The 13,038-nt window shown below is 38.6% G+C and overlaps 1 protein-coding gene across 1 annotated transcript in view; it reads right to left on the bottom strand.

Moving 5' to 3' along the window:
- Window positions 1-5,313: 5,313 nt before the first annotated feature.
- The window catches only part of DCTN3-p24 (Dynactin 3, p24 subunit), a 29,470-nt gene continuing 21,745 nt past the window's right edge, over window positions 5,314-13,038 (bottom strand). Inside the window, exon 5 of the mRNA XM_070098375.1 lies at window positions 5,314-6,387. Coding sequence (XP_069954476.1) covers window positions 6,298-6,387 — 90 coding nt within the window. The 3' untranslated portion in view covers window positions 5,314-6,297. The remainder of the gene's footprint in view (window positions 6,388-13,038) is intronic.

The raw sequence follows: 13,038 nt of genomic DNA, 5'->3' as shown, positions 1-13,038 counted from the left end.
TGGATACACAAAAGGCCTAGGAACTAGGCCCCAAAGGGTTAACAGGAATACATATGGATTTATATCTACATATCTATAGTTCACTTATCTGTTACAAGCAAATTTAGGAAATTTGCTTAGTATATCTGGTATCTTATTTTCATTAATAAGATATCTTAACATGTCACATAGGTTATTATACTGTCTGTCTGTATTCCTCAGTAAGTGGACAATTAAGCACATAGTGTTCAAGACAGTGACCATATGCCTGATCACATAATTTACATTTAGTTTGATCATCATCTGTGTGTCTCCCAAACTGCCAGAAGTACTTGTAACCAAGCCTAAGCCTGGCCACTACAACATCAGTCAGTACTTGTAACCAAGCCTAAGCCTGGCCACTACAACATCAGTCAGTCTGTTCACATTGCAAGTTGCTCCATAAACATACTTATCTATGTTCATGTTATCATAGTGGGTTATAGATCTACTCAGGCTTCTAACTGCATTCCTATAACAATCATTTTCATTATTTACTTCTCTCCTAACATTATTCCTAATGCTTAGACACAGATATACCAAAGTTATATTCTACATTCTCCTTCTCAATACTCTTCTTGGCTAACATATCAACTTTATCATGAAGGAGTAATCCAATGTGTGATGGGATCCATAGCAATTGTACATTAATTTCTTTGTCCCTAATTTTTGAGTATCTACACCTGGCTTCCCCAATGAGCATGTTGTTGGAGTCATTATATGAGTCAAGAGCCTTCAATGATGACATAGAATCAGTAATGATGATAGAGTCAAGCTCAGTGTCATAAGTTAGCTTTAGCGTCATTAGGATGGCAAACAATTCAGTTTGAAGTGTAGACGCCCAGTTGTTAATTCTTATGCCTAACTTAAATTTATTATGGTTCTTAACTAGGGAGGTGGCAACAAGAGCAGATGCAGCCCTGCCAGAAGACTCCTGTTTAGATCCATCAGTGTATATAACTTGTGATAACTTGTTACTACCAGCTAGGTGAGAAATTTCTTCTTGAGCAGTTGCTTTAACAAGTGATTTAAGGAAGGGATTATTAGCATGTTCAGGGGGGTGAGTGCTAAACCCTCATTTTCCCTGGAATGGGAATTCAGGTTCAATTCCTTAGATTAAGCCCCTTCACTGGGATCAAGGAACCCCCTTGAGGGGTTCACTGGGATCAAGGAACCCCCTTGAGGGGTTCACTGGGATCAAGGAACCCCCTTGAGGGGTTCACTGGGATCAAGGAACCCCCTTGAGGGGTTCACTGGGATCAAGGAACCCCCTTGAGGGGTTCACTGGGATCAAGGAACCTCCTTGAGGGGTTCACTGGGATCAAGGAACCCCCTTGAGGGGTTCACTGGGATCAAGGAACCTCCTTGAGGGGTTCACTGGGATCAAGGAACCTCCTTGAGGGGTTCACTGGGATTAAGGAACCTCCTTGAGGGGTTCACTGGGATTAAGGAACCTCCTTGAGGGGTTCACTGGGATCATGGAACCTCCTTGAGGGGTTCACTGGGATCAAGGAACCCCCTTGAGGGGTTCACTGGGATCAAGGAACCTTCTTGAGGGGGTTCACTGGGATCAAGGAACCCCCTTGAGGGGTTCACTGGGATCAAGGAACCCCCTTGAGGGGTTCACTGGGATCAAGGAACCCCCTTGAGGGGTTCACTGGGATCAAGGAACCCCCTTGAGGGGTTCACTGGGATCAAGGAACCTCCTTGAGGGGTTCACTGGGATTAAGGAACCTCCTTGAGGGGTTCACTGGGATTAAGGAACCTCCTTGAGGGGTTCACTGGGATCATGGAACCTCCTTGAGGGGTTCACTGGGATCAAGGAACCCCCTTGAGGGGTTCACTGGGATCAAGGAACCTACTTGAGGGGTTCACTGGGATCAAGGAACCTCCTTGAGGGGTTCACTGGGATCAAGGAACCTCCTTGAGGGGTTCACTGGGATCAAGGAACCTCCTTGAGGGGTTCACTGGGATCAAGGAACCTCCTTGAGGGGTTCACTGGGATCAAGGAACCTCCTTGAGGGGTTCACTGGGATTAAGGAACCTCCTTGAGGGGTTCACTGGGATCATGGAACCTCCTTGAGGGGTTCACTGGGATCAAGGAACCCCCTTGAGGGGTTCACTGGGATCAAGGAACCTACTTGAGGGGTTCACTGGGATCAAGGAACCTCCTTGAGGGGTTCACTGGGATCAAGGAACCACCTTGAGGGGTTCACTGGGATCAAGGAACCTCCTTGAGGGGTTCACTGGGATCAAGGAACCTCCTTGAGGGGTTCACTGGGATCAAAGAATCTCCTGAGGGGTTCACTGGGATCAAGGAACCTCCCCTGACAGATATCACTCAGTCAATAACTGTCTTCCCAGAAATGGCTCCCAATGTGCAAGATTTTATTGGGTAATCCTAGGTAATATACATGTTTCTGTGTAAAACAAGTGTAAAAATCTAAACTTCCGTATTGCACCTGAATAAACTTAACATCTCCACCCTTCCTGAGTGCAGCACTGTACTACACAACTCCAGCTAATTGGTTTTCCCTGATACTCTGCACTGTATCTGAAACTATATAACCATTTGTTTCCACTGAATCTGATCTAACATGCTCACACTAGCCTGCTGGATGCTGAAATGCCAAGCACTCATTATTATAATAATCATGGGGGAGCGCTAAACCCGTAGGATTATACAGCGCCTATGGTAAGGGGGATGGAAGGCATTCAGGGAACTGGAGCACAGATCCATTTCCCTAGGTAAAGGGCCCCTCATCAGCATCATTGAGGAGCTTACCACCTTCAAACTATTCCTGGGATGACCCCTATGCTTTCTTCCTTCAACTTCAGATTAATAAACCCTCTTGGTTATCTTATTCTGCTCCATCCTATCCAAATGCCTTAACTCCAAATCTAATTTCTACACTCCAAATTCTCTGCATAATATTCATATTACATATTGCTCTTAAACATGACATGGTATCATTATACTCTGGTATATTCCCCCTTTTTTTCCTCCATCAATACACCAACATATCACCTACTTTTTTTTTTCATTTATTCTGTAGTTCACATCTTCCACAGATCCATGGCCTTAAGCCCATAGGGGCCATATACATATACCTGGTGCATATGTCAGTATTATTATTAAAAACTTTATAAGAATGCACTAAACCCATTGGGGTTATGTAGCACTTAAAAATAGAATGCAATCAGTTTTGATCCAATAAAGTGGAGTAACTCTAATTCTTTGGATGAAGAGCTTACATGGCATTAAGGCACCTCGCCTCCCATGAAGGACATATAAAAGTGACAAATACAATCAATGAGTATTGTGCAATAACTTTATTGATTAACGAGTCATGAAAAATAAAAATCCACACACAAAAAAGGAAAAAATCACAATTTACAGTGCAAGGATTAAACAATACAAGAAACGACGATGGTTCAAATAAATGAAATTAACTTGTCTAAAAGCAAATTCTGCTAAATGCTTAAAATATCCTATTACAGTGGAACCTCCACTTGTGAGCGCATCCACGTGCGAGTTTTTCCAAATACAAGCAGTCGATGGGTCGATTTTTTGCTTCCATACACGAGCGAAATTTCCACAAGCGAGCAGGCCTCAAAGGAGGTTCCTTGATGCTGGTGAGGGACTCTTGCTCTTGATCTAGGGAATTGGATCTTATTTGTTTGTTGGACTATCTTATAAAAACTTGAGCAATGTATAATGGAAAGATGCTTCTTAATGTACACAAAAAATGAAAGAAATTGAGCCATAAATAATGGAGTTCACTTCTCAGCAATTAGCCACTTCTTAGCGGTGTATTTTCGTATGGGTTTTATGGTTGTATTCTCGTTTTTTTGGTCTCATTTGAGAGAATGGAAGATATATTACAGAAAAAGATATGATTTTAATTGGTTCCATGATGAAAAGTACCTTGAAACTGAGCTCAAAGTAGCAGAAATGTTCGATTCTTTGGCGATGTTCAAGAGTAAACAAATGACATCACTGTCCATTCCAATATGCAGTCATAAATGGGTTGACATTATTTATACAATTATTACAATAATGCAGTAGTCTGCCTAACAGTAAATCTTCTATTTTCTGTGTGAATAAAAATTACAAATTACTTATATTGCAATAATAATAATGGTATATATGTTGGTAGAATTACCGACAATATGTAAAGTAAAAGAACACAAGTGCAAATAATGTGACATTTTATTGTGGCAACGTTGCGAAACGTTGCCACAATAAAATGTCGCATTAGTTGCACTTGTGTCCTTTTACTTTACAAATAATAATAATAATACGTATCATAATAATAGTATAATAATATATAATAATAATAATAATATAATGCATGAGCATGTTTGATAGGAGTGAATGGAGACGAATGGTATTTGGGACCTGACGATCTGTTGGAGTGTGAGCAGGGTAATATTTAGTGAAGGGATTCAGAGAAACCGGTTATTTTTAAATAGCCGGACTCGAGTCCTGGAAATGGGAAGTACAATGCCTGCACTCTAAAGGAGGGGTTTCGGGATATTAGCAGTTTGGAGGGATATGTTGTGTATCTTCATACGTATATGCTTCTAAACTGTTGTGTTCTGAGCACCTCTGCAAAAACAGTGATTATGTGTGAATGAGGTTAAAGTGTTGAATGATGATGAAAGTATTTTCTTTTTGGGGATTTTCCTTCTTTTTGGGTCACCCTGCCTTGGTGGGAGACGGCCAACTTGTTAAAAAAAAAAAAAATGTACCATATAATAAAAATTATAATAACAGACGGCTTCAAAAGGCCGTCACTAGATGGCAGTGTTTACCACAACAATGCGAAGTGGTTGTGGCCACCTCCACCTGTCACATAATGACATATTTTATTCTTTCTATGTTATTTATGTTGTTTATTATATCATATTAGATGAATTGTGATAGATAAATATGCCGTAGAGCTTATATTAGCGAAATTATTCAAGGAGTATTTTTTCCTGTCACCAGACAAACTCTCGTCCACCACCGATGCCGCCCATACCACTACATGAATGACATATTTTATTAATTCTAAAGTATGTATCAGGTTTCTATGTTATTTATATTGTTTATTATGTCATGATAGATGAATTGTGATAGATAAATAAGCCGTATAGATTATATTAGTGAATTATTAAAGTATCTTGTGGTGCCTCCAGAGAGCCGGGAATGGATTAATTGCATTACAATTAATTTAAATGAGGAAAACTGACTCTGCAAATGAGCAATCCAGATGCAAGCAAGGTCAGGGAACAGATTAAACTCATGAGTGGAGGTTCCACTGTATTTCAAAAGCTGGCAAGTTTAGATCAATATTTAGATGAGAAATTAAATAACACAAAGACTGCAAACCCTAAAATAAGATAACATACACAAACACTGTAGTAGAGACACTGCCAGTCACCATCTAGAGAAGACCTGGGCTGGGACAACATCAGTGAACCTACAAGTAGACACACTAACATAGTTATATGGAATCTTTCATTAACAACATTTCATCTGTAGTGAACTTTATCCAAACAGAGAGACAATTTTTTAAAGAGAAGGTGGAAAAGTAAAATGGGTAGTGGTGATATGAAATAAAAGTGGAGTGCACACTGTCACACTGCCTCCAAGCATCTGCTTGTTCCTTGCCTCACCACTACTATTTATATGTATATTCATTCCTCTTACCCGGCTTACCATCTTGCAAGTTGATAAAGCCCCAAACATTGGTATAAGTCATTAATAAGGATTCCATGTAACTACATTTATCTTATTTATATCATTTCAGTATTTCATACAATTAACTATCCATACATACACACTCAGAACATCCATTCTCACTCATACCCTATATATGAAAATTTAACTAATTTTAGAACAAAAAAAAAAAATGAAATCTTGTATAAAAAAAATTAAGGAATGTGTTTCCAACTTATCTTAATTAATAATGTTGATAGTTTTATGCTAATCATATTTTAACAAACTGCAGTTCATACTAACAATGTTTGAAACTAAATTCCTACTAATGTGATTACCTAATAGGACAATAATCACAAATAAATAAAATAAATCTGCTGATAATGAGTACTGTACGTCAAAGTTATACCACAATGGAATACACTAGGGATTCCTACAACCCCCTCAGGCTAGATGCGACTAGACCCCAGCAAGCACAAAAAAAAGTGAGTCCAGTGCATGGAGGTAACAGTTGCCTGTCAGCTAACATGTGCCTAGTCAGAGCCTAGGCTGCAGTACGAGTCTTGCAATTCTCAATCTTCCACAGTTTTGGGCAGCGCTGCTATTTCTGCCTTCGTCACTACTTCCTCCATCTTGATGAAGGTCTCTGTGAGAGTATGGAGCTGAGGAGCTGTTAAGGGATACAACAAAACCAAAGTAAAGCAATGAAAATATACATAATTACAAACCTTAAGGGCCATACAGCTCATGTGGAATATGAAGTAATCTAGAATATGAAGTAAGCTAAAGCTTATGTAAAGCTTTTGATACAGTTGACCATGATTTGTTGCACATAAAATTAACACACTATGGTATAAGAGGGCACTCCTTCATCTACCTAGTCATACCTTAGCAACAGAAGCCAATGTGTACACAAATGGAGCTAACTCTTCCACACAACCAATTACAGTCAGGGTCCCACAAGGAAGTGTCCTTGGCCCACTCCTCTTTCTCATTACCGAATGCATCACAATTACTCAAACCCATATTATTTGCAGGTGACACTACATACGTCTTCTCTCACCCAAACCCAGTCATACTGGTCAACACTGTAAATGCTGAATTGAAGAAAATATCTACCTGTATGATGACTAACAAACTTACTCTCAATACTGACAAAACCTATTTCATTCGGTTTGGAAACAGAGCTTCAAATGATCCACTTAACATAATGCTAAACGGATCACCTATCACAAGACTCACAGAGGGAAAATTCCTAGGAATCCACCTTGACAGCAGCCTCAAATTTCAGACACATGCACAACAAATTTCCAAGAAAATCCCTAAGACAGTAGGCATACTATCAAAGATACGGTACTGTTCCACAATCAGCTCTCCTTGCACTGTATCACTCACTCATTTACATCTATTTCACCTATGAAATCTGTGCATGGGGATCAACAACATTAAATCACCTAAGACCACTAATAACCCAGCAAAAGGCTGCAGTCAGAATGATAGCAAATTCCCACTCCAGACAGCATACTCCACCAATATTCAAAAGCCTAAAACTACTCCGTAAAAAAATCCATACTTATTCTTGTGCATACTACATACATAGAACACTACACTCAAACATAAATCCTCCACTCAAACTTCTCACCAACATTAGCAGGTCACATGACCATAAAACAAGACACAGATCACTCTTTGATGACCCCGTGTCCATTTCACACTGTAAAAACTCTATGCACATAATGGGCCCAAAAATTTGGAATTCATTACAAGTGAATACCAAAGTAACCCAGTCTGTACATAAATTAAAGACTCTTCTCAAAAAACACCTACTCACCATAAACTAAATACTCAATACCTACCTTTACCTAAAAATCTCCCAATTACCTAAATCTCAAAACTTCAAAACTAGATGTCCAAAGTTCATTACATTACTTAATATTCCCATAATATAATTTAAATAATTATTGTGATATGTACAACCTATAAAATACTTTCAACTTGTCCCATTGTAATATTCCCATACTGTAATTTGAGTAAACTTACTGTTTGCTATATAGAAAAACAGATGTATAACTTTAACAACTATGATTTATTTGTCTAGTATTCAGCAGTCTGTAAGCCATTAAAGTTAGTCTGCCCATAATGCCAAGGCATGATAGTGGCTCTCTTTGCACTGCAACTCATTTTTGTAATTACATAATCACAATGTAAACTTGAAAGGAAATAAAAATTTGTATTTGTATAAAAGGGGAGGGTAGCATGAATTCCTTCAATTAAGAGCCCTCACCTAGTATCAAGGCACCCTTTTGAAGGATCTATAGGTTTTACGCTATTTACTTGGAGTATACCTGGAAGGTGTTTCAGAGGTCAATGCCCCTGTGGCTTGGCCCATGACCAGGCCTTGATCAACCAGAATGTTTTTGTTGGCTGAATGCAAACCAGTGTACAAACTACAGACCAGCTGGTCTGTAGTTTGTTCAGTTCACTCTTGAAGACAGCCAGGGGTCTTTACAAGCTTTCTTTTCTATGTACACGGTACATCACTGTAAATAAAAACCTGATTATGACCAAGGTTCTGCATCACCATCATTTCATCATTATGCATTCCTACTACCTAATACCTGTTATTACCATTCCTACTACCTAATACCTGTTATTACCATTCCTACTCCCTAATACCTGTTATTACCATTCCTACTACCTAATACCTGTTATTACCATTCCTACTCCCTAATACCTGTTATTACCATTCCTACTCCCTAATACCTGTTATTACCATTCCTACTCCCTAATACCTGTTATTACCATTCCTACTCCCTAATACCTGTTATTACCATTCCTACTACCTAATACCTGTTATTACCATTCCTACTACCTAATACCTCTTATTACCATTCCTACTCCCTAATACCTGTTATTACCATTCCTACTACCTAATACCTGTTATTACCATTCCTACTCCCTAATACCTGTTATTACCATTCCTACTACCTAATACCTGTTATTACCATTCCTACTACCTAATACCTGTTATTACCATTCCTACTCTGTAATACCTATTATTACCATTCCTACTACCTAATACCTGTTATTACCATTCCTACTCTGTAATACCTATTATTACCATTCCTACTCCCTAATACCTGTTATTACCATTCCTACTACCTAATACCTGTTATTACCATTCCTACTACCTAATACCTGTTATTACCATTCCTACTCCCTAATACCTGTTATTACCATTCCTGCTACCTAATACCTGTTATTACCATTCCTACTACCTAATACCTGTTATTACCATTCCTACTCCCTAATACCTGTTATTACCATTCCTACTGTAATACCTATTATTACCATTCCTACTCCCTAATACCTGTTATTACCATTCCTACTCCCTAATACCTGTTATTACCATTCCTACTCCCTAATACCTGCTATTACCATTCCTACTCTGTAATATCTGCAATGTGCATTCATACTCTCTGGAATCTGTCATGTGCACTGCTACTCCCAATACCTGTGATGTGCATTGTAACTGTCCAGTATCTGTGATGTTCATTCTTACTGTCCAGTACCTGTGATGTTCATTCTTACTGTCCAGTACCTGGGATGTTCATTCTTACTGTCCAATACCTGGGATGTTCATTCTAACTGTCCAGTACCTGGGATGTTCATTCTTATTGTCCAATACCTGGGATATTCATTCTTATTGTCCAGTACCTGGGATGTTCAATCCTACTCTACAATAACTATTGGTAGGCATTCCATATTTCACTTCAACCTTCATCTTCTCTAAGTATTCACTGGTTATAACCTTAAAAAGTGCACTTATACAACATTCTTAAGTTGCATACTGTAGCAAGATGCTAAATTCAATTTATCGTATTCAAGAAAAGCACTCTTATCATAATCAAAAAAGAAGTGCTGAACCTACAAGGGTCATGCAGCACAGCAAGAAAAGCACTAGTCCTGTACGGGTCATGCTGCTCTACACACAGGAGTCAAATGACATAGTATGGAAAAGGTGATTATTATATAACTGTATTATCTGTGCACCTCTGGCAAGATAGTTATAGTGTAAATGATGAAAGTGTTTCTTTTTCGGGTCACCCTGCCTTGGTTGGGAGACGGCCAGAAAAAAAAGTGCTAAACTCATTAGGGTCACTGGGAAAGAGAGGCACTGGTACTGCAGAATTAATATTTACAGGAAATGGAAGGAAAAGGGAGGAAAAACGGTTGAAGTAGGAAACGGGAGTCCACTTGTTCTGGTCACTGATGAAGTAGGAAATGGGAGTCAGTTTGGAAATCAGTCTCAACATTAATGTAGGAGTGTGAGAGTGGATGATAAAGTATTGGGGAGGTGTTGAAGGTGGCAGCATCATCCTCTGATTAAAAATCAAACTTACTATGACCTGATAATTCTTGCACCCTATTGAGGCCAGCTGCTATATGAATATTACGCTTTTTTAAACTTCCAAGAGGGTCAAGAAGCCACAAAGCTATAAACTGACTTTCCTGTATGAAGATCCAATGCATATGGCACTATATCCCAGAGTCCCTTCCTCCCCTTCAGCTCTGACCCTTACTGGAAAAAGATTCATTGGCAGCTTATGGCACAATAAGCTAAAGATTTTACTGAACAGTTAGATAAAAGGAATATATACTATGTTTTATAGCCACATATCCAAAAGATACTTTTTGTTTTAGTAGCCTTGGTACTAATGCTTCCAAAATTACATTGAGAGAAATAATTGCTCAAAGGCTTTCACAGAAGTGGATCTTTAATATCATACACTTGGACTGGGGTGAAAACTTACATTTCAGTATTCTAACTTTAGCTTTATTGAGTTCGGAAAACATATAGTTGTCTGAATTCCTGCAATTAATTCATGGGAAGCAGACATGTAATGGGGTTTTCATTCTTACACTCTCAAGTTTAAATTTTTCTGAACCCAGACTGAATCTACGTACAGTTCAGCACTGATGCTGGTGGTAACTAATAAAATTTGTGGGAAAATGAGAAACCCATAAGGGGGTCATGCAGCATCTAGGGAGTAGGAGGTAATCAAGTCCAATCCAAGGAAGGAAAGGGTAGCTCCACTTCCTCAGATCAAGAGCCATTCAACGTCAAAGCAACCCCCCCACCCCCTTACCCATAAAGAATGATGGCGGCTGGATATTCACCACCTGTTCAGAGCTGAAGGGGATAATAAAACTTTCTTAACAAAACTTGATATCTTTATGCAAATATTAACAATACAAAATGAGTACACATTCTTAGAACATGAATGCCGTCTTGTATTAGATAAACTTCTCAAATTTTAAAGTTTATACAGTTGTCTTTGATATTACAACTTCCATAATTAAATATAGCAATGCTGATGTTTCACAAAGCTTATATATTTCCAACTTTGGTCACTAAATTATTTTGGCTGATATAGAATAGAAATTCAAGTGTAAAGCTAAGTTACTTGTATACATACTTGAATTGTAACAACAGCATTCGGCTACTGCCTATTTAAAACCCAAGATCAATACAATACAGCCTCTCTTCACTTAGCGACATACTCATTTACCGACAACTCTGACTTATGATGGGCTCTCTGGCCAGTGTGCATACCTAAATAATATTTTTTTTTTTTTTCAACAAGTCGGCCGTCTCCCACCGAGGCAGGGTGACCCAAACAGAAAGAAAATCTCCAAAAAGAAAATACTTTCATCATCATTCAACACTTTCACCTCACTCATACATAATCAGTGTTTTTGCAGAGGCACCCAGATACAACAGTTTAGAAGCAAAAATAAAGATATAAAACATATCCCTCAAAACTGTCAATATCCCTAACCCCTCCTTTAAAGTGCAGGCATTGTACTTTCCATTTCCAGTACTCAAGTCCAGCTATATAAAAATAACCGGTTTCCCTGAATCACTTCACTAAATATTACCCTACTCACACTCCAACAGCTTGTCATGTCCCAAAACCCATTCATCTCCATTCACTCCCATCTAACACGCTCACACATGCTTGCTTGAAGTCCAAGTCCCTCACCCGCAAAACCTCCTTTACCCTCTCCCACCAACCTTTTCAAGGGCTACCCCTACCCCTCTTTCCTTCCCCTACAGATTTATATGCTCTCCATGTCATTCTACTTTGATCCATTCTCTCTAAATGACCAAACCACCTAAACAACCCCTCTTAAGCCCTCTGACTAATACTTTTAGTAACTCCACACCTCCTCCTAATTTCCACACTCCGAATTCTCTGCATAATATTTACACCACACATTGCCCTTAGACAAGATATCTCCACCACCTCCAGTCGCCTCCTCACTGCAGCATTTGCAACCCAAGCTTCACACCCACATAAGCGTTGGTAACACTATACCTTCGTACATTCCCTTTTTTGCCTCTATGGACAACGCTTTTTGTCTCCACAGATACCTCAACGCACCACTCACCTTTTTTCCTTCATCAATTCTATGGTTAACCTCATCCTTCACAAACCCATCCACTGACAAGTCAACTCCCAAATATCTGAAAACATTCACTTCTTCCATACTCCCTCTCTCCAGTGTAATATCCAATTTTTCTTTATCTAAATCATTTGATACCCTCATCGCCTTACTCTTATCTATGTTCACTTTCAACTTTCTACCTTTGCACACCCTCCCAAACTCGTTAGAGCTAATTTCCTCTATTCTGTTTATTACAATATACAGTACACTGCTGTATAAACTTTTAAAAATACACCAGAAATGTTATAAATGGTGCAAAGGTGACATTAAAACAATACCAAAGATGGTTGAGAAACCCACTACCATTATTGTATGCTCCTCACTTAGTGACAAATTCATTTACCGACATGGTCTTAGGAACGGAACTCCATGTTAAATGAGGAGAGGCTGTAGTTCCTCTTGCTTTGCTCATACTTGCACAATTAACCTCTATCTATACAGGAATAGTATGTTAAAAAAAATTTCACCCAAAATCTTCTTGATACATTAATACATTGATGTATCTTATCATAATTAACTATTAATAAATCAAATAAGTAACAAAAAACAGCAAGAGGTCTCGCTAATGTGAAAATTATTGATGTTACAATGAAAAAAATGAAAAGGTTGTGGCTAACACCTGAGATGCACACTCCTGACTCACTGAACAATCACGTTTAGACAAGGCAAATGTAATATGTATACTATGCTATACATAAAGAACAATGTAAGTCACAATACTGTGTCTAGTACAATTCACAACAAACCCACAAATCAGAGGTAATCTTCATATGACATTTTAATCTGTCCTAGAGCATTAT

This window comes from Cherax quadricarinatus, chromosome 62 (assembly GCF_038502225.1).
Source record: "Cherax quadricarinatus isolate ZL_2023a chromosome 62, ASM3850222v1, whole genome shotgun sequence".
Taxonomy (NCBI): domain Eukaryota; kingdom Metazoa; phylum Arthropoda; class Malacostraca; order Decapoda; family Parastacidae; genus Cherax; species Cherax quadricarinatus.
This window is presented reverse-complemented; position numbering and strand designations above follow the sequence as displayed.